Below are 21429 nucleotides of genomic sequence, written 5' to 3'. Positions count from 1 at the left end.
TAACTAAACTGAGCTCTGGTCATTTAAGGACAAATCAACAGTATTAGTGTATTACCCTGAGTAATCACTTGTTACATCTCCTTAGTTTCTATTTCCATTTATACGACCTTTTTGTTTTTTTAAGCTGGTATTAGGATCAAGACAAATTAACAAAACCTACAGTTTCCTAGACTCTAATTGACCAACAGAGGGCACCTATATATGCTACATAAATGGCAGTTTTGAAGCACCTCTTTTAGGTAATAATCCTTATAAAACAAGATAGGAACTGCTACTAATACTATTAGAACAACAACAAAACCTTCTATGAGGTGCATCATTAGTTCAACCTATGAATTTGGTAGAATGACCCCATTCCTCGTGCTTACATTAATTATTAGCTTGTGAGGGATGAAGTTGTGATGGATCAACTCATTCAATTCCACCAACCAAACAAAAATGTAAGGAGTGAGAAGACGATGAATCACTCCCCATCCTCACACCACCCTATTAGTCCACAGTAAGTAGGGGTACACTAGAGTTGAAACCCAACATGAGCCATCAACTCATAGACGTGCTATTCAGGGCTCAGATAAACGTGGTTTGGCTCCAAGGAAGAGGCTCAGCACGAAGAGGAAAACTTCAATCAACATCAGTTCCAAGAATACTCACGATTGGAAAAAACTTGTTCTCCTAAAATTTGGTTAGGTAGTACTATGTATGAATTATGATAGGGCAAGACAATTCTATCTGGATAGTAGCCTTTTTCCGGTTCACAAAAGCAGTGTATGTATACAAAATGACAGATGTACAAAATCTTCATCAGGATGGATGTGCAGCAACAGGCCAACAGCCACGCCTTCCGCTCAACTCAAGCATTAGAACATACTTTCTCTGGGAATGATGGTTAAAAAACATGGCATTAGCACCCAAAAAAAACAAGTTTCCTTGGAACCGCCAGAAGCTGATGCATTGTTTTAATTAAAGAGAAGCTTGTACCTTTGGAACTGCTGCAGCACAACCGGTCATCGTCCACGTAAGTTGCATTCAGTCCCATCATCCATGAACCTACTGATATGTCGTCGTGTGCATAACTCTGTAGTGATGCACTGTGTGACAGAGAAGACAAAGCTGAGGTGAAGAAAGACCTGGTTGGCAGAAATAAAGCACCAGAAAAAGGAAGAGCTTCTGTCCAGACAAAAAATTGGTCCTTGCATCTTGAAGATAACGGTGACATTTATCCTTTGACAGAATATGACATGATGTGTGTTCTTTAGGAAGTAAATTAAAATAGCATTCTACTCAATGACTCATTGATAATTCATACCCAACGGGTATGCAGTAATAATTATTTGGATAACTACCATGGCAACATATGATAGGGATTTAGATATAAGAAATTAAAGTTGAAAAAAAAAGATTAGTTGTTTCATCCACCACAAAAGATTCAGCCCAAATGTCACATTCAGTCTGATGTAATCCAACTCCTGCAACAGCATAAGATGTTCTACAGATTCAAAAGCTCAGGGACTGTTGCACATACTATTACTCTAGCTAACTAGGATGGTGTTGCTCAAAGCCGGTGTAACTTGGTATTGGTTAAGATGAAACAGGGAAACACAAATGACATATCACTTACCTATTTATGTTGATGTAGCGTGCCAAATTTTTTGAGAGGATAAACAAAGAACCAGAAGCATGTCGAAAATACCTGTTTTTATGAAATAAAGTGAATCAGTCAGTGAAAATGAAAAAAGCATGACAGAGACTGCATCTTGAACGAAAAAACCTAGAAACTTGTCACATATGAGTCCACCCCAAGAAAACGGCCCCTAGAGGTTAAGTATGTACTTATACCAAGGAAAAAAACAAAGAATATTACTGAATAACAGCAAGTGCAACAATTGTGCTGAAACTGAAAGTGCTGGGTAGTGGTTCCAATAGTTGGTGTCACTCTTGTTAGAGTATCTTTGATAGTGTAGGATTGTAATTTGATATTGCCATATGTATTTGGGGCCTGGGAGGCAATTTGCCCCCCAAGTCTCTGTACTCTATATACTGCCCGAGAGGCTCAATACAATATATCCCACGCATTATTTCGTATCTACTATGCTTTCATGGTATCGCAAGTTTAGGTTTCATTCCTGAAGCCTCAGGCTTCCCGCTATCATCACCATTGTGCCACCCCTGGGGAGATCGATCTCTACCGGGGTAAGCACCCTTGTAATTAGGTTGGGCTGATCTAATTGATCTGCCCTGTGTATCAGCATGGGGCAGCAGCAGGCCAGCAGCAAGCATCCTCCACTCTGTGTTGTCAGGCTAATCTACCACGGGCATTGTAGGACCACGTGACCGTCTTGCGCCGATTGCGCCACGCCGTGGCCAGTGGCCACAACATCGGTGGGAGTTGTGCCCCATAGGTTATTATCCGCCAGCTGGGCCATGCCACACTGCCTTTTGGGTCACATCGTGGCTCACCATGCCAGGTTAGATGTTGCTGCTGATTTTTTTTTCAATCAAAGATTGGGGTTGTGTTTCCCTATCTACCGATTCCTCGACATTGGATCGTCGACCCTCCCAAGATAGAGGTTGTCGTTGCATGCCCTCCCAGGCAACGATGATGTTGCTCGTGGTCATACTATCTTCATGGTCTGCCTATCCAAGCTGGCACCGCCCATGATGTCGGTCCTCCTCAAGCTAACTCTGGATCCGAGTCCGTGCTTATTGCCGCCACCTCCGGAACATCACCACTAGTGTCACTGACGGATGATGTGTGAGCGCTTATTGATACGTCCAAGCAGCCCAATCTACGTTCACCATTTGGTCGGCTCATTGTCCTGCTGCGGTCATTGTCAAGAAGTTGGTGATTATGTGTACTCACGTGCCTATGTTGATGCTTCGGACCTGCGCCTCGATCCCTGCACAGCTCTGACCACATCCACCTTGACCTCGGCTACTTCGTTGACAAAACAGGCTATCGTTCGAAGCTACTCGTCAGTTTTCACTCCAATCACAACATCTGCAATGCGACATCGCTACGACAATAAGTGGATTAGTCTTCGATTTCTTCTCTAGTCTTATTGTCTGTGATGCTCTCTACAACTTTAGAGGGATATTTGAGTATATTTGGTAGTTTAGCATTGTATTCGACATTGCCATATGTATCTGGGGAGGCAACTTGCCCCCCAAGTCTCTGTACTCTATGGTTGTGTTTGGTTTCCTGGCTTGTTTTTGGCCTGGCTAGCCATCTAAGCCTCGACAGTCTAGGCCTGCTTCCACCAAGCCAATCTCCAGTTGTTTGGTTGTCTGCTTTACCTAAGCCTAAGCCTAAGCCTGGCTAGCAAATGGTGCGTTTCGTTGCCTGGTTTGCTTTGCATAGAATCACCTCTTCTTTGAGCTGGTAAGTTTACCTTCTTGAGACATTTTGTCGAATAGTTGGTGGGCATGCTCAACTGCAATCTTCTCCACTACACGAGCTAGTCGAGCGACCCCGCCGCCGCGCCGCGTGCCCCAGCCGTGTGATACCGCTCACGCCGCGCGAGCCCAAGAAGCGGTCGTGACAAAGGTATACCATGTCGCTACTGCGCACGTTGGTCGTCGTGAGTGCTTGATGTTGGGGTGCAGCGGCGCGGGGTGTGCTCTTGGAGCTCGGTGTGACGCTCGGCGGAGCGAGAGGTCCGACGGCCACGACTGAAGGGCTCACTCCTGGAGCTTGGTGCGGCACTCGACGGAGCGAGAGGTGTGGTGGCGAAGACCAAAGGGGCCGCTCTTGGAGGTTGGAGCTCAGCTTAGCGCTCAGAGGAGCGGGAGGTGGGGCGACGAGGACTGAAGGGTGGGAGGTGAGGAAGTGTGGACCCGCATCAAGATGTGAGGTTTGCGCGAGCCAAGCCAGGCTCCGCGAAAACGGACACCCTTTGCGTTTTTGTTAAGCCTGGCTAAGGGGTGTCGCTGGGCCTCAACCAGGCTACCAAACACTTCAAAGGTTGCATTGCGGAAGCCTGACAAGGATAGCGCAGGTTACTAAACACTGCCTATATATACCACCTAGAGAGGCTAAGAATGCAATCTATCAATCTATCCCGCGCATTATACCCAATCTACCACGCTTTTCATTCTCAAATTTAAAAATAAACCGGAAGGGACATTGTAAGGTGAAAAAGGCAACTTGTAGTCCCTAGAAGATAGTATAACTGAATTCTTGTTACAAGGTTAGAATCTATGGTGAAATTGCCTATTGCACTCGACTAATGGTTGTGAAAAATTGAATGAGCTCTATTGGAGATGCTTCATCTACCTAGGGGGTATCCTCTGAGTAGCAAGCAAGCATTTTATTACTTGCCAACCGCCAAACATGGTGTAAATTAGTATTTGAATGCTCTTATAGCAAGAATATGGTATCTACTAACAGGAAAAAGAATAAACTAATTTAGGAGAATGAGAAGATGGTAATTAACTCACGTTTTTGAATCTCCGAATTTCCACCAGTCAGGTTCATACCATTGTTGCCACCTAAAACTGGCATTGACATCAAAATCACTTTGATAGCTGACTAACAAGAGGCAAAGAAATCCAAAATGAAATGCCACACACCCACGCAAAAACAGAAAAACAGTGATTATAGCCAAATTTTCACTATATCTGCACCCTCACAATAACAATCTACGCACCCACGAGACAAGCGCACCCTTCTCGAATTTACTCTTGCTGCGCGCCTATACAGTGGTAGCACATAACGCATTAGTTGTTCATCAGAATTATTTGCTAACTAGATTGAACTGTCAAAAGAACTGACTACAAAAGGTTGCTAAAACATTTGCTCAGTGCATTCCACTACATGGCACAACTTTGCAAGGATTAAGCATCTCTACTGAATCAACAAAAAAAAACAGACTTCTACTTAAAAATGAGATGGCTTGGAGTTGGAGTCATAGAGATACCATACGCGCTAGGCTATCAGTAAATTAAAAACCTGATGATTAAGTAAAGACACATACTTTTGATTTATGACAACCCCTGATTTCATACAACCCATATACAATCCTTGGCTACCTCGACGGCCTTCGAGCATCTCAATTAACCCAGCTGACAGAATAATTGCAAGAGGACAGTTTAAAATGAAGGGGCAAGATCAATAGAAGTACTGTATATCAGCATACACAGAGAACAGGAAAAAAGATACCTAAGTCAAGATTAATGTTATCCTCAACTTTGACATAGAATTCTGCATCCCAGCTTTCGACTGCGGCACTGAAGAAAAACTTTGCTTTGCTCGGTAATTCTTCTGCAGCCTCTTCATGACTTTCCTGCCCAATCCAAATGCTTACAGTTTCAAAGTTCATTGATAAAATGTATATGATCACATGGATCCAACCTTAAACCTAGTCTTTGATGGAAGCAAGAAAGGTCTAAACTCTAAAGTCTTGCTTACGTACTACAACTTGTGAAGGACAATTGAGAATATGAGATACTAGCTAATAGGACCTTACAAGAAGCAAGAAGTCCTTTGTCTGCCAATTTTCATCGTCAATATTACGGTCCAAGCTATCACCTCGATTTGCACTGCAGGTCCAAAAAGGTACACATAATCAATAAAACGAGAGATGGGAAATGGATTATATTTTTCTAATAGAAGAGAAAAGGAGAATGAAAATATTGTTAAATTCTGAACTAAGAACGATGCAATAACTCAAAGGTATAGATCCAGAACAAAACCTCCGACCAATAACAAAACGAATAACTACACCCTTTTCCTCAAGCTTCTTCAGAGCATCACCTGCAATTCACAGTGAAATAGAAGAATAGAGTTATAGTTATGAGTTGGAGAAAATCCTTGTTTACACAAAACAATTTTAGCCACTCCATATTTATCCAGCATTTTAAATCAAATAATTTTGCAGTCTCTTCATCTACCAATCTCAAATTAGTAAAGATTTGTATCACAAGCAGTCTCTTCCACTACTTGGTGTTGTCAAGGGAAATTATTTCTATCGCTAGGAACTAGCGAAATTTAAAGAACAAGAGCAGCAAACCTCTTGGCATCCAGGAGCCACGGAAGACGTTCCTCTTGAGACGAGAGCCAAACCCAGTGTAAACACCAATGACAGCAAGAAGCTTCTGCTTCTTGTCGGAGTCGACAGCTGCAGTCCTGTTCCCCGCCAGGTACCCCTCGCTCTTGGCCTTGGTCACGTCCATCTCCGCCTCAACAATTTTCCTTCCAATCGCTCTGTCACCACGGCATTTCGAGTCAGCAAAGCAGAAAAGTAACACAACAACCGAAATTCACTTACAAAAAAACTGAAAACTCACTTGCATCCGAGGTTCCTAAGCATGTCCTCCACCGAGAGCACCTTCGGGACCTGCAATCAGGTGCCGCCGTCAGGTCAAATCAAGAGAAGAATTGAAAATGCGAGTAGGCCGAGTGAGGAGGGGAGGAGAGATTCGCACGCTGCCAGAGCGCTTCTTCTCGAGGAGGCCGGACAGGATCGCCCGGGTCTGCGCGTCCTGCCACAACCTGAGACGGAGCCAGGGATATGATCAGGACTCCCTATCGGGGTGCTGGGTCGGAGTGTCTGGGATCTGAGCGGGTAGGGGGGACGTACCGGCCGGCGACGTAGAGCCAGGCGAGGCAGGAGAGAAAGGCCATGACGCTGACCCTGCCCGAGGCGAGGGCGGAGGCGGAGGACGGAGCCTTGGACCGGCGGTTCTCGCGCCGCATGGCGCTGGCCAGCGTCTCCAGGGCGGCGGAGGAGATCTCCGACGTTGGGCTCTCGGCGCCTCCTGTCTGCTCTGCTCGCTGCCGTTAACCGAATGGAAGGACTGAAGGAAGCTTCTCCATAGAAGGCGGGAAGCCCAGAACTGACGAAGTGAAAACACATGCCACCTAGCCGTGAGCCATAGAAGGCCGCAACTTTTTTCAGCAACATAGGGCTCTCAGCCTAGTTCAACGTGCTCATCGATGCCTGGCAAAAAAATTGTGGATCATCCAAGTCACATTAGCATGGCATACTCCTCCGGTTTGAATTGGAGTTTCGAACCAAACAAACTTTTCCTTAGAAAGATAGATGGAGCAATATTGTAGGCCAAACTTTCTATTCGCTTGTAGGATCTAGGCGGTTCGAGGGCAATGACTTGGATTAGCCCTACCATTTTTTTCTTCAATTTACATGCTAATGCATAGTATAATATGACGCTACGCACATCAACAAATTGTATTGTTCATAAAAAAAATAGATAAAAGATGCCACATCTCATGGTGCGGTGTTGTATAGGAATCACATGCTGCCTTTAAGAGGCAAGAGGGTTAAAACAGTCCTTTCATCTGCAAAACGAGACCTAGCTAAGAGTAAGTACACTAATGGACATATCGCCCACAGTGAGAGAATAGGTACCTTGTCGCCGTATGTGGCAATCAGCTAATCATGCGCATTGAGGCACTTCTTTCACCTGCTGGTCCCTATTACACTCAACTTTCTTATCTTATATGTGGTCCCATATAAATAAAAAATATATATATGAACTAAAGAAAGAGACTAGTTATTGTATTCCTTAGGCTATCTATTGATGATATGGATTTGGATGGAAGCATGAGTGAGTTGCCTTGCAAAAAGTATTGCCTAAGAATTATTGCCTAAGAATTGCCACGTGTGTTTGGTTGGAGGCACGTGCCCGAAAACTCAAATGAGAAAAAGGACTTGTTCCAATTTTGGATCACAATAGTAATTGTTTATATTAATATTATTTTCTTGGTTCACGTTTAAAGAAAATAGCTCTAAAAACACTAGGAAATAAAATATATTAGTATTGCATAATATTTCCATATCCAATATTTATGTCTATGGAAAAAAAAGAAATAAAGACAAACCGAATTTTCTATTGTAAGGATTGTTCTATGGACCTTTTTTTTTTTTTGCAAATTACACAAGTAAATCTCTATGAACACCTTCAAAAGAAAGGTGCATCTCAAAATTGACGAAGTCACCATAAGCACCTCGTTGTCGACGGAAACATCGTTGTTAGAAAAACACGAGCATCCGTGTCAAGCCGAGGACTTAACCCGGATGGACAGGTTCCACCATAAAAAACCTAACACATTGTTCTATGGACTTAATTAAGAGACCAATAGCACAAAAAAAAGTTTATTCCAATGCCTATGTACTCATGCGCTGCGTTAGAAAGGTCTCCAGGGCTTTCATCTAAACGATGCTTGCGGGCAAGCTCTCATCCAGGCATATCACTTCCAGGTTCACATCAAACACGCCCGTACCGAGGTGTTGCCTGGGACTCATGCTAGGCGAAAGGGGCAAAATAGTCTTTCATCTATCAAATGAGACCTAAATAATAAACTCAGCATCATATAGGAAGCGGGAAAAAAATTCTAGCCCACGGAGGAAAGCCTGTAAACTTCCAGTGTCATATAGGAAAGGTATTCTACATTTGATTTGTCCGCTTTGTCTTGGACACCCAAGAGTATTTGGTCCATAAATCAATAACTTGCATGGCCCAAGGAAAAGGTGACGGTAATGTCAAATAAGGCAAGAGGTTAGAGTTGTCAAACAAAAATTCCAAAAAAAAAAATTCAGGGTTACATAGTTAAGCACGTTTTCTTCCAGTCCAAATAAGGAATTTTCTCTTGTCTGTGCACAATGGAACATGATGAATGTTCTTGGTTGAAGTATACACCGCCCACCATAACATGAATGAATGGATTCGTCGGTATGATCTTCAGAAAAGCTTCAAACTGACAGAAGGATGTTGAGCGATCAGGAAAATGTGTCATTTGTCATTTCTTACCTTTTCGTGCAAGGTAGCGCTCTCGAGCTGCCTGGATTTTACTGTCCACCTCAGATTGTTTTACATCCATGTCTTTCTTCAACGAGTTCACTTGCTTATTCTCTACTAGAAGTTCAGAATCTTTCGGTGCACTCGAGCCACCACTGCGATGAGATACCGAATGTTGACTTTAGCTACCACCAGGTTTGCTGGATCACAGTTTGGAAATAATGCTTATAATTCAGAAATTTCTCACTTTACCTTAATCTGTTTTCATCTAATTTCTCAAGCTTCTTTAATATAGGCTCAACCCAGGCTTGCTCGACGGCACAGATATTTCTCATGTATGGACGAGTTGTACTTATCAGCTCATGATAAACAACATACATTGGAAACTTCCCATACTCATCACCTTCCAGTACAGAAGATGGATGCACCTGCAAAGAAGTTCAACAAAATTCTCAAACAACATAATGTGAAGAGAAGTCATGAATAAGTTTGACAGGATGATTAAATATGTGATTAAAAGCTTAATTTGTGTTGTTTATACCACAAGCTTTGCTCAGATATGATTAAGTGTGGCACTGTGGGTGTGCTCAGATATGATATGCCTAACGTTTTAGTATATCTAAACTACTCTGAAAGAGGGCACACTAGCAAGCAGCTTGTTGTCAAGATGTGGCACACCAAGAAACAATTTAAGTAGCTATCAGCAGTTTCTTTGGCTCCTATGTCCAGTAGAAACAAGGGACAAAAAAGCATGCAAATTTTCACCTTGAGTGGTGCTGATCATATAAGTATAATAATTTCTTGAATATGTAGGAGTGTTGTGTATCATTGCATTGAGAATAAAGGAGAGTACAAAACACAAACACCACCCACCACACCCTCACCCAAATAAAGTTACAAGTACAATAATGGTTCAGGATTATTCATCTCCCTTAATTTTCGGGCAGCTCAACATTATAATAAGCTACATCTGACAAAGAAATTACACGATTACATACCTGTACAAGTTGGGTCCTATAGCCAACAGTATGGTAGCCATTGTGATGCAGCATCCTCTCAGCTAGCTGGTTACCATATCCTACGCAGAGAGCTCTCCTCAGCTTTCTATAGTCAGGGTCACTCTTCTGGCTTTTCCTTGCATGCACATCAGTTGAACCTAAATTTAACAACATTTCGAGTTAACTTATGTGGACCTGTTTTCCCGAGATGACACTATAGGAATCAAAGGACACTTAGGATTAAAAAAACATGGACAATTTACAGCAATCCCACTAAGTGACAACTGATGACGCAGCAATAAAAAATAATGGCATTTGGCATTTCCAAATATCACATTTCTGTGTTCTTTTTTAATATCCGACAGACTGACCTTGTGCTTACATTTCAGCAACAAGCAAACCTTAGTTAAATGACTACAAAAACAGATATCTCAGATAACTAAAGTGAGCTCTGGGCATTTAAGGACTAATCATCAGTATTTGTGTATTACACTGAGTAACAGGGGCGGACACAGCGGTGGGGCGGGGGGGGGGGGGGGGGGGGGGGGGCTCAAGCCCCCCCTACCCATCTCGAACAGTGGAGCCCCCATGAATTTTTAGGCAAAGTTCTATAGTGTAGGGGGGGCTGAGACTTAAGATCGAATAGCAGTATTGTTCAGCCCCCCCCCCCCCCCCCCCGAAATATTTTCTGGGTCCGCCGCTGCTGAGTAATCACTTGTACATCTCCTTAGTTCCTATTTCCATTTATACGACCTTTTTGTTTTTTAAGCTGTTATTAGGATCAAGACAAATTAACAAAACCTACAGTTTCCTAGACTCTAATTGACCAACACAGGGCACCTATGCTACACAAATGGCAGTTTTGAAGCACCTCTTTTAGGTAATAATCTTTATAAAACAAGATAGGAACTACTACTAATACTATTAGAACAACAACAAAACCTTCTATGGGGTGCATCATTAGTTCAACCTATGAATTTGTTAGAATGACGATGACCCAATTCCTCGTGCTTACACTAATTATTAGCTTGTGAGGGATGAAGTTGTGATGGATCAACTCATTCAATTCCACCAACCAAACAAAAATGTAAGGAGTGAGAAGACGATGAATCACCCCCATTCTCACACCAAACACCATATTAGTCCCCAGTAAGTAGGGGTACACTAGAGTTGAAACCCAACATGAGCCATCAAATATATAGATGGCAACAATAGTGATATTAATAGGGGATTTAAAGCCTATTCATGGTCCAGGCACGCGAAGAAGTGTTTTCTATGCAATCCTATCAAAACTGAAACTACAAATTAGCTTATGAAGACGAAGCTTAAAACAGTTTCAAAACTAGGCATGCAAAGTTTTGCTACCTCTGGATAAGTGGGTCGACCCAAACTCATTTAATTGGACTAATCCAGATTTCAATACAACAGAAATGGCATGAAAATGAACTAGCTAGCTGACGCACTAGTGTCACCACTTGCACTACTCTATCACTGATCTTTGGAAGGGATCTGCTTTATCATTGATCTAAGGATTGAAGATAAAAATAAAAGCTAGAGAATTGACCTTTTGCAATTTTTTTAATAATCTGGCATAGTTGGTTCCTTACATCTTTGCTCAATTTCATACTCCGCACCTGCAAAAGATGGACAATATTAATACATATAAGGCGATAAAATACAATTAATGTCTTCAAAACATATATATTTGATGCAAAAAAAGCGATTAACTCGTTTAATAAAGTTGGGCCATTTTCCAGTTTCAAAAAACAAGTTGGGCCATTCCTTCGGTAAATGCAAGCATACAAATATGGTTACCAGTGTTTTAACCTGCTGCATTCCTGGATTTAAAATTTTAAAGTTCACAATTATTTATGGTAGCTGTAAGTAGTAAATCATAATATGACTGGAAAGCTGAAGGAGCATGGGCAAAAGTCACAAACAAGAATACAGTAAAAAGTTATGATAGTAGAATCCTTTCAAAAATGTTAAAGGAATTATCATCAATATGATGGCCGTAGAGTAGCCTTGCATGGATATAAAGTTGTCTTTCATAAATGTGTAACCCCAATCTTCAAGACTAAAAAATAAAAGGCACAGGATCCTTATATTTGGACAGATAACTGAAGATTATAGATTGTTTCTAATCTTATAGATTCATTTCTGTTGAGCATTCCCTTTTGTACTGAGAAATCAGATGAAAGTTATGGGCATGATTTCTACCATGAAACCACACAATGACAATCATGAGGGTATTTTGTGGAAAACTCAGGTGATGTCTTTTGTTCCTTGTCTTGAGTAATCAAAGATGATTGCATCTACTTTTACTAACTACGCTAGCATAAGTCTTGTTTATTAAATATATTAGAAACATGTTCTTTTCAGTCACCTGCAAATCATGATCAGAGCACCATTTTGGATCATAACCAGATTGGTCCCAGCTTTCGAATATCTGAAGCAATTGTATATGGTCACCCCAGCCAGAACCATCAGGAAGCTCCTGCCTTTTCCTCTTCCCATCCATGTCCTTGCTGTATATATAAGTCCAGGTTTTATATCATTAAGCATGAATTTTAGTACAGTGGATGAGATGAGAGGGAGGGGGGTCACCTAGCTGATCGCAATGTGATTTCTGCTGACAAAATTGAAGCAACAGTTAATGCCTGAGACAGGCATCCCAATTCATTTGCTTCAATCAAGGTCCTTGAAAGAGACGGTTCAAGAGGGAGCTCTGTACAAATTATATCCTTAGACAACCAAATTAGGAGATTCAAAAGTGAGTGGGCCCAAGTAAACTTATCCAATATCGGCCCTATTTGTTTCCGCTTATAATCGGATTCTCAGTGAAAAAGCGAGAATCCCACCAAATGCTTCGATTATTTCTGATTTCTTCACTGCCGCTTCAGAACTTTGAACTAGCACAATTGAGGATCGAAAAAATCCCAACAGTACGATGATTATAAGTGGAAACAAACAGGGCCATAAACAGTTCATAAGTTTCATTCCTTGGTAGCTGAGGTGTTACCAGCATTTTCACGATTAAAAACTCAAATAAAAGCTTATGTGGTGCATGATTGCACATCAGAGAAATCAGAGAAAATATAAACATTCTACAACTACTTCACATAAATGTTCGCTCACTGCTAAATTAAACTCTACTCCCACAACCACAATTAAATGCTCCTTTTAGGATCCCTAAATCGTGATCCTATGTGTAGTTTATTGTGGTAGTCTGTTAGCTATGATTCATGATTCCATTGTGATACAAGAACTTGTAGCATATTACCATGTGCAAGGAGGCAATTGAACCAACTACTTATATCATCTGTAATGTGAAAATTGTAGAATACTATAATACCCCATCACTATGCTCATAAAGCAATCACCCTTGCACAAGAGAAGGGGCCGGGGGCAATGACATGTTTCTGATTTGATTAGAATTACATTGATGCGTGGAATATTTAAATTACTCATTAAACAGCAATATTAATATACATTGCATTATGCTTGAGACGTACGTAAAGAATTCAAGGTATGTTAACGTTGCAAGGTATAAACCCCAAGTGATATATGCACTACGTCCCCTGTTGCTCAATCAGTAAGGATTCAAGTACACAATACTAAAGGCAAAAACTAGAACTTGAAACTGCAGAGAATTGATACAAGTATACAAAAAAGCTCATGACAAGCACATTCAAAGCTCAAGATGACAGCACTATATTATAATGTCATGTGCAACTTATACGGTTTGATACTTCAAAGTAGAGGAATATTTTATATTAGATTTGCCCACATTTCAGGTTAAAAGGACAAAAAAAAGGTCTGCAATAGCTCAAGAAGGCTTTGAACAACCATTTAATTTCAATGGAAACAAGACAGGCTTGGTATACCTGCCATAACTCGTCCAACATCTGTTATTTGCCCGTTTTCATCAATTGCATCAATGAGGTATAATTGCCTCAAAGCATCTTCTAATGACTCACCTGCAAACCATTTGTGAATTTAAAAAAAGCTGGCAGAAGTCACAACATAATTTTCGATTGTATTTATTTCAAGGCACCAAATGGCTCCCCTTTTGGCTATTTATATCTTTTGTAAGGACAGTTTTGCACATTCATGTTATTGGTATAATGCCCATGGGCCAAGCAGCCCAGCACCCCAGCCCAACCCAGAGGCAGTAGCCACCACCTATACGTGTTGCAGCAACCGGAGGGTGCGGCTGGCATGCTGCAACGGTGCAACCTCCATACCCCTCAAATTCAGAGCCGCCAACAAGTTATCAGTACTAGAGAATAGAGAATAAGAGATAGGCTTGTGACGAAAGCTTGAATTGAATTAAACAGGATGGATCATATCTATAAAAAAACCCCATATTTTAGATGCATCCATATGGATTAACCAGAAAAGTGATTTTTCCTCAAAGTTCCCTCTCACTCTCCTTTGCGCTGCCACCAGCCCCTGTCCAAGCTGAAGCCACCGCCTCACCAAGGCTGGGCAAACCATCACGAGTCGCCAGCAACGAAGCCCATCGCGCCACCATACCACCCATCACAACTACAACCTCCAAGAGATTCCCTCCCCTAAGCAGCCCGTAACAATTCAAAAGTGACATGAGTAGAGTCGTCACAAAAGTAGTTTCTTCACCGGACTTCATAGTAATAACATAATTTTGCAATGCTTTAGAAAACAGTAAGTACAAATTAGCCATCGAACTCCACACATAATAAGTAACTAGACAACAATTAGATGCATCACGGGCAGGTCCAGAAGAATAATTGAAACAATAAGAATCTGAAGTTTTATCTTACGTGATGGTGGATCTAGAAAATCAAACTTCAGTATGTTGATGTCTGGAAGATTTAACGATTTCAGATACAGAACACTTCCAGCAAGAGAAGTGCGTTGAATTTCAGGAACTGTTGCCTCAAGAAACTCATTCTGATATATGGAAATTGGGTATAGCCTATAGCACTTGCCAGGCCGAGTTCTTCCAGCTCGCCCTGCTCGCTGATCAGCCTGCACTCTAGTTATTCAATAAAATTATCAGTACAGGTTAGCATCCAAAACTAGACATATGAATGGAAGTAATATGATAGTGAACAAAATGCATAAAAAAAGAGAGACTGCATGTGCCAAATTATATACCTGCTGATTTGGACTACATCAAGTGAATACATTCCACTTGATGGATTGTATTGGCGCTGCTTTACATAACCACAATCAATCACGAACCTAAAGAAATAAGAAATTGTATTGTTAATATCTTTGTGCAAACTTAAAAAACAGAACACCTCATGGGAAAAAAGATATACAGCCACTTTAAGTTTTCAACAACTTTGTAAGAAAAATTACGAAGCTTGATAGTCACAGTCGGGCAGTTGCTCACTCTCCTATATATCAACAGCTAAAGTTTCCTGTATCACTTCATGGATCCTGATTATCATATTTCTAGTTAAAGCAGCCCCTCTTTTCATAAAACTATCATGTTCATACGAAATTCTGTTTTAAACTATTTACTAGTGAGGGGACCTACAGTGAAGAATTTATGTTTCTCCACACTCCATCCAAGCTATTAGAATGTAAAATATCTTTGGTGACTCCAAAATGTCATATGGAGCCCAGGATGATTTAATCATGATAAATATATCTAAGATTTTAGTTCCACCTTGGTCTGTAGACATCAAACTGTTGGAGAACTAACCGAAAAGTAGTACTCAGCAATTACGTATAAACAAAAACAAATCACATTAACAAGTTTGCTGCATCAACTTTAAACAGTTCTACATGCACTCACAAGTCCTTCAAGTAAATTTTGACATTTAAACTACATGTATTTTAGACAGTGACACAACAACAGCTTACTTGATTTATAAATATAACTAGCGCTGTTGATAAAGCGGAATGAGTTGTATGAAATTAATGGCTTCACAGAAAAATGAGTGATGCTTCAGATAAACATATCTTTATTCTAAATAATAAAGTAAATATGTCAGCATTTCTTATTATATTAGCAGAGTAGTTCATGTCGCTCCATTCTATTGCTAGCATATTATTTTTCATGCGTAGTCACAAACAAGTCAGATTGCAATGTTCACTCCATTTAAATACAATCTGAAGATGGAAACAAAAAGCACATGCTTCTCAACTGATTATGTTTGCTTCTTACACGACACCATCTACAGTCAGCGAAGTTTCAGAAACATTTGTTGCAACAATGAAGCGTCGGCAGTTTGGAGGTGCAGGAGCAAATACCCTAACCTATATGAGAAGTGCGCAAAATCAGAAATGCTGCAGGGCATGAAATGTTAAGCAAGAAAGAGAAACAAAAGTGAAGGATAGCAGAGCTATCAAATCAAAAAAAAAAGGTACAGTATTTATCCTGTAAGACTACATAAAAGTTTGGTTGGAAAGCTGAGAGGTGCAAATCAAATGTGCAAGGCTAGGAACTTGCCTGCAGCTCAGGTGGCAAAGAACCATGAAGAGGAAGAACAAGAGCATCAATGCAGGAGCCTTTCTCAAGATTTTGAATTCTTTCCTCCAATTTTGAGACCATCTTGTCAATATCATCCTGCGCCAATCTCAAATAACCACAATTCAGCATAAGCACTCAACATATTTAATAAAAGAAAAGGAATAGACACTACTCGAATGGGGAGCTGCATAAATAAAGAATACACATTAGTAAGTATCAATGACAGTTACCTTTACAAGTTTACCATAAAATAGTAAATTAATAGTTAATACAATATAGGTTTCCACATTAATCCAACAAGAAAAGAAAACTAGAACTTCTTCTGTTAATAAAAAAATATCTGCAAATTCCTAAATTTATATTTAGTACTAAACCATCTCTCCAAAACAAACTGATTTGTAGAAAAAAGATTTGTCCCACAAAGAGTTGATTTTTAGACTCACCCCCACTGACTCCTCGAGAACAAAAGCACACATTTATGACTCTAAATCCTTCACCCAGGTGCAACAACAATTAAATTGGTCTTGGGCAAGCAAAAGGTCACCACCACTCTGGTGGAACAACAATTTTGGTCTTTTCCCCCTCCATGCTATTTTGTCGGAGATGTGGGTCTTTCCCCCACCATACTATTTTGCCGGAGATGCGCTAGAAATTAACTTATTTTGGGACGGAGGGAGTACAGCTAAAAAATATAAATTCCTACATTGATCACGAAACTATGTTTAAATAAAGAAACTAGAAATTACATTGTTAATACAAGGAAATATATTTGATCAAGGCCATGGTAATTGGCACGACTACAGAATATACTTACAGATTGCAAAAAGAGAAAGGAAAAAGAAATAAACAATGACAGATATTGAGGTACTGACCTTTCCTGTCATAAATATTAAGACATCCCCAGGAGGTTCCTTGGCATGGATATCTGACAACAAACATTTTCTGTTTTGTTAGTGAAAGAAATGAAATTTTAAAAAGTTTAAGGTACAAAAAATGCATAACCTAATTTTAAAAAAAAAACTAACTATAATATTCCCATATGTGGTATCAGAAAAGAGGTATGAGACTTTGAATCATAGTCTCATTAAAACTTTCTCTATTTCTATTGAATACACAGGAGATCTGCGTATCATAACCATGTGCAACGACCAAACACTACATATTCATAATTCAGATTTTTTTTCAAGGTTTCCAAAATATAATGCTAAAAATGAAGAAAGTACATAGGTTCAATTGAATTGTTAGGAAAGTATCAGGGGTTGTGAGATCCTAATATTTGTAATGCTATTCCACATTGTTTTATACTCAGCTGTTAAGCAATAAAGAGAATTTCTTCCTTACTCTTTCCTCCCTATCGAACAACTTCACAGTAAAGAGTGTCCAGGGTGAAGGGCAGCAACCCAGTTTCCTTCTTACCACTGTAATGACCACTCTTATTCATGCCACATGACGAAACAAGCCGTGACTTTTGTCAGAAATATTATCTCTATAACCTTATTAGCAATTATTATTAAGTTTCTGACTAGTGCAAAGCGAAAGCAGGAAAAAGATGCACTAACAATATTGGCATGAACAAATCCCAAAAGATTAAAACTGCAAAAGGTTACAAAAAAAAATGCTTCTTACCTATAGCTGTTCTGAGTGAAGATTCTATATAATTTGTTGGGCGTTCAGTGCTGTAAAATTTCTCCACAGGGAACAAAGTTCCAGGTATGTTTAACACAGGGCATCCTGAGAAGAACTTCGAAACTTTTAAACCGTCAAGAGTCGCAGAGGTGATTAGAACTTTTAAATCTGAGGCTCGGTCCTTGATCAATCTTTTCATCAAACCTAAAAGGATATCACTGTAATGGTATAACCAGATAATAAGTATTAAAATGAGCCCATGCAAACAGTTTGCATAAATACCTACACATATCATCCACTGTAACAGCACTCAACTTAAAAAGAAGAGAGCAACACTGAATATCTATCATCATCCCAGAACTAAATGTTAGCCTTCGGTTTCTTCTCTAGTCTGACCATCTTCAATACTCCCACTACAACTGCGGGGCGATGCTAAAGTATATTTGGTAGTAAGGGATATTGTAATCCCGTATTGCCACATGTACGTGCTACACAGCAAGACAAGAACTGCTACAACAAAGATAAGTAGGTGCGCCAAATGATCTGACAGACCCTGAACCTTTTATCTATAAGAATCCTATGGTAGTGTAGCAAACAAGAAAACAGAGTATATGACATGCTAACGGTAAAATAATACATTTAAACTCTAAGACGTGTCCATATTATAGTAGTTCACACAATTGTCAAGTAAACGGATTGGAAAATAGTGGCCATGAATATATGTAAAGAAACATGCTACCAAGCTAGTTTCAAATTGACTCAAGTAGAAATAATTCAGATATAAATCACCATACGTGTTTAAACTACGCTCGTGAGCTTCATCCAGTATGATTACTGAGTATTGCTTCAACTCAGGATTTGAAAGGCTTTCACGAAGGAGAACGCCGTCCGTGAGGTACCTGTAAAAACAAGTAAGAATTTAAATCCACGAATTTAGCATCAGTGCACCTCCAGTCGTTATTGAGCTTGGTACGTTACTGCAGCTGGATTAGAAGAAATTCAAGCTATCCAATTTTTCAGAGGCTTACTTTATGCATGTTCTTTCTGAAGTTCTGTCCTCAAATCGGATTGCATAACCAACTTCATCCCCAAGTGGAACACCAAGCTCTTGAGCTACTCTTCTGCGAAATAATAAAAAAAGTGCTCTTACTCACAAAAACAGTTACATACATGTTTTGTACTTTCAACAACATAGTAACTAAAATAACTTTCAACAGTGAGTAATAATAAAAGAACTAAAACAGAATTCCATGCAGCTAAATTGAGAATGGATAGTTGATCAACCAGGAAGGAACCCATTCAGCAAAATCAAGATTCGAGAGTAGTTGGTCAACCAGATGAACTACTTAATGAATCCTCACAAAATAGTTCCTTCTAGTATTTTAACAACATAGTAACTGAAATAACTTTCAACAGTGAGTAATAATAAAAGAACTAAAACAGAATCCCATGCAGTTGAATTGAGAATGGATAGCTGATCAACCAGGAAGAAACCCATTCAGCAAAATCAAGATTCGAGAGTAGTTGGTCAACCAGAAGAACTACTTAATGAATCCTCACACAATAATTCTTTCTAAGTTTTGTTTATTTCTTGGTGATAATTTCGGTAAAAACAAAATCAATGCGCTATCCAACATGGAGCTCCACTGAACTCACAGCACGATGAGATTTCGGATGTTTACCAGGCCATTTAGGTGTCAATTGAATCCTACAAGGAGTCTCCTTTATAAAAATGTAAAGGCAGTCCCAATCCCAATTCATAAACCCTTCCAACTGCCCAGCTGCGACCCACACAGCAAAAAGCATGCCTCGCCCACGTGATAGAGCAAGAAAGGTAATGAGAAGAGGAACCTGGAAACGGAGACCGCAGCGACGCGGCGGGGCTGGGTGACGGCGATGGCGCCCCGACGGGTGTATCCGCGGCGGTGGAGGATCTGTGAGAGCTGAGTGCTCTTGCCAGAGCCGGTCTCGCCGATGACCACCACCACAGGGTTCGCGTCCACCGCGGCGACTATCTCGTCCTCGTGCTCCGAGATCGGCAGCACTGGCGGCGGCGGAGATGGCGACGGCATCGCGTTCGGTTCGGCCGCCGGGCACCAGGGCGCTAGCGTGCCTTCTTCTCCGCTTGGGCTAGATGCATGTGTTTGGGCTGGGTGTGCGTAGATGGCCAAATGGGCCCGACACGGACCGGGCCTCAGTGCCGCCGTCTCCATAAAATGCCCACGATTCTACCACCGATCATCTAGCCCGCGGCGCCGGCCACCGAACGCAACCTCCCGCCGGAACTACGGCCGCCTTCGACGCGCTGCGCTGCCCTCTCCTCGAAACCCTCGTACGCACGCCGGCGGGTCCGACTTTGTCGTCCCTCCGTCCACCGCTGCCGTACCGTTGTAAGGCCCTCGTCCTCCATCTACGGAGTAGTTTGGTTCTCCTTGTAGGTAATGATTAGTTTGTTTTCTTTCTAGACAAGTAGGTAGCGTGTCCATATGATGCTATGGAATAACTAAATTTTTTTTTACTAAAAACACATAGATCGTACGATAAGATAATAATACTGTTAAATTAAATACTGATATTAAAGTGATATTTAATTTAAAAAGTAAAGTTCGTGAAATTAACACAATCACAGAGGGCGCGGCGTTGCAGTCTCACAAACTCTACTATATAGAATTTTTTATGATATGACTAAGATAATATTTTATATCGGCGGAAAGAATTCTTCGATATCCATTTCTTTCATGCGCCAATAAATTCATGAATAAGTTCCGCTGCATCTCCATATAATCCTGTACACACAGGTTCGAGTATATATGTAAATATTAGTACCTGTCACATGGATAATACTGCGTGTCTTAAAAAATCTCTCATAAAATTGTAAAACAAAGTATGTTATACTCATCGTATAAATATGTGTGGCTTTAGGACTATTCTACACAGACATATATTGTAGAATAAAATATCCACTTAAGTGTCTGTTCCCAGATGTTGAATTAGATGTTGTAATTCTTAATTTCGACACATTTTTTAGATCAAGGCAACCAATGGTGACACTTTTCTTAGTGGTGCATAATTTTATGATACACCTCTTGACTATCTGAGTAAGAACAAGTGCATCCCCCTAAGTGTATCACACATAAAACTCCAAATGTAATAGATAGTCTAAGTAAACTAAGCTCCCCCTAAGTCGCTCCCCCTAAGTCTAGCATACTCGATCTCTCTCCCCCTTTGGTGTCAAACACCAAAACCTAAGGGTTGGTCGGCGAGGTTGCAGCAGACGAGTTAGGCGCTGAAGTACGAGGAGCAAGCTAGAACTGAGTGCCATTATCATCTGACCCTGAGCTCTGAGCTATCTGACCCTCTATACCTGGAAGCGACGCTGAAGCAGTCTGGTCGGATCAACAACTGGAGCTGCTGTAGACTGTGTAGGTATGACTAGAGCAGCTGAATCTGATGATGTCACTTAAGAAGGGAGCATCTCTGTAGTCCCGATAATAGATGCAACTATAGAGGGACCTAGGACATGCAAATATGGTGGAGTAGGCTACCCTATCAACTCACTGAAAGTCGCTCCAAGACTCC

At 40.8% G+C, this 21429-nt stretch overlaps 2 protein-coding genes across 3 annotated transcripts; both read right to left on the bottom strand.

Annotated features, from left to right (window-relative positions):
- Window positions 1-704: 704 nt before the first annotated feature.
- On the bottom strand, window positions 705-6708 carry LOC136527679 (hydroxyproline O-galactosyltransferase HPGT2-like). Of its 2 annotated transcripts, none has more exons than XM_066520470.1 (12): window positions 6579-6708; window positions 6424-6490; window positions 6286-6335; window positions 6009-6202; window positions 5692-5752; window positions 5466-5538; window positions 5159-5282; window positions 4974-5061; window positions 4438-4494; window positions 1619-1690; window positions 979-1088; window positions 705-873 (listed from the first exon to the last, which is right to left on the bottom strand). In XM_066520470.1, the coding sequence occupies exons 1-12, from the start codon at window positions 6692-6694 to the stop codon at window positions 851-853; spliced, it is 1035 nt and encodes a 344-aa protein (XP_066376567.1). In that variant the 5' UTR covers window positions 6695-6708; the 3' UTR covers window positions 705-850. The 2 variants fall into 2 exon arrangements, with proteins under 2 accessions (XP_066376567.1, XP_066376569.1); XM_066520472.1 differs by having other exon boundaries at window positions 4438-4488.
- Window positions 6709-6754: 46 nt separating this feature from the next.
- LOC136527678 (probable pre-mRNA-splicing factor ATP-dependent RNA helicase DEAH4) lies at window positions 6755-20206 on the bottom strand. The gene is made up of 17 exons (XM_066520469.1): window positions 19702-20206; window positions 18879-18971; window positions 18645-18749; window positions 17851-18068; window positions 17097-17149; window positions 16204-16320; window positions 15919-16010; window positions 14898-14984; window positions 14561-14775; window positions 13643-13735; window positions 12363-12483; window positions 12142-12283; window positions 11320-11389; window positions 9756-9913; window positions 9010-9185; window positions 8770-8912; window positions 6755-6938 (listed from the first exon to the last, which is right to left on the bottom strand). The coding sequence occupies exons 1-17, from the start codon at window positions 20061-20063 to the stop codon at window positions 6910-6912; spliced, it is 2274 nt and encodes a 757-aa protein (XP_066376566.1). The 5' UTR covers window positions 20064-20206; the 3' UTR covers window positions 6755-6909.
- Between the last annotated feature and the right edge of the window lie 1223 nt (window positions 20207-21429).

The sequence above is a fragment of the Miscanthus floridulus genome, chromosome 19 (genome assembly GCF_019320115.1).
Source record: "Miscanthus floridulus cultivar M001 chromosome 19, ASM1932011v1, whole genome shotgun sequence".
NCBI lineage: Eukaryota > Viridiplantae > Streptophyta > Magnoliopsida > Poales > Poaceae > Miscanthus > Miscanthus floridulus.
The sequence above is the reverse complement of the archived record's forward strand: the minus strand, read 5'-3'. Positions and strand labels throughout refer to the sequence as shown.

Excerpts from the sequence above, each read along its gene's own strand:
- LOC136527679 (XM_066520470.1), bottom strand. The coding sequence starts at position 6,694 with ATGCGGCGCGAGAACCGCCGGTCCAAGGCTCCGTCCTCCGCCTCCGCC. Across the intron at positions 6,336-6,423 it reads AGAAGAAGCGCTCTGGCAGC|GTCCCGAAGGTGCTCTCGGT; the intron begins GTGCGAATCTCT and ends ACCTGATTGCAG. Across the intron at positions 874-978 it reads GTGCTGCAGCAGTTCCAAAG|AGAAAGTATGTTCTAATGCT; the intron begins GTACAAGCTTCT and ends CATCATTCCCAG.
- LOC136527678 (XM_066520469.1), bottom strand. The coding sequence starts at position 20,063 with ATGGAGACGGCGGCACTGAGGCCCGGTCCGTGTCGGGCCCATTTGGCC. Across the intron at positions 12,284-12,362 it reads ATCACATTGCGATCAGCTAG|CAAGGACATGGATGGGAAGA; the intron begins GTGACCCCCCTC and ends TTATATATACAG. Across the intron at positions 9,186-9,755 it reads ATAGGACCCAACTTGTACAG|GTGCATCCATCTTCTGTACT; the intron begins GTATGTAATCGT and ends ACTTCTTTGCAG.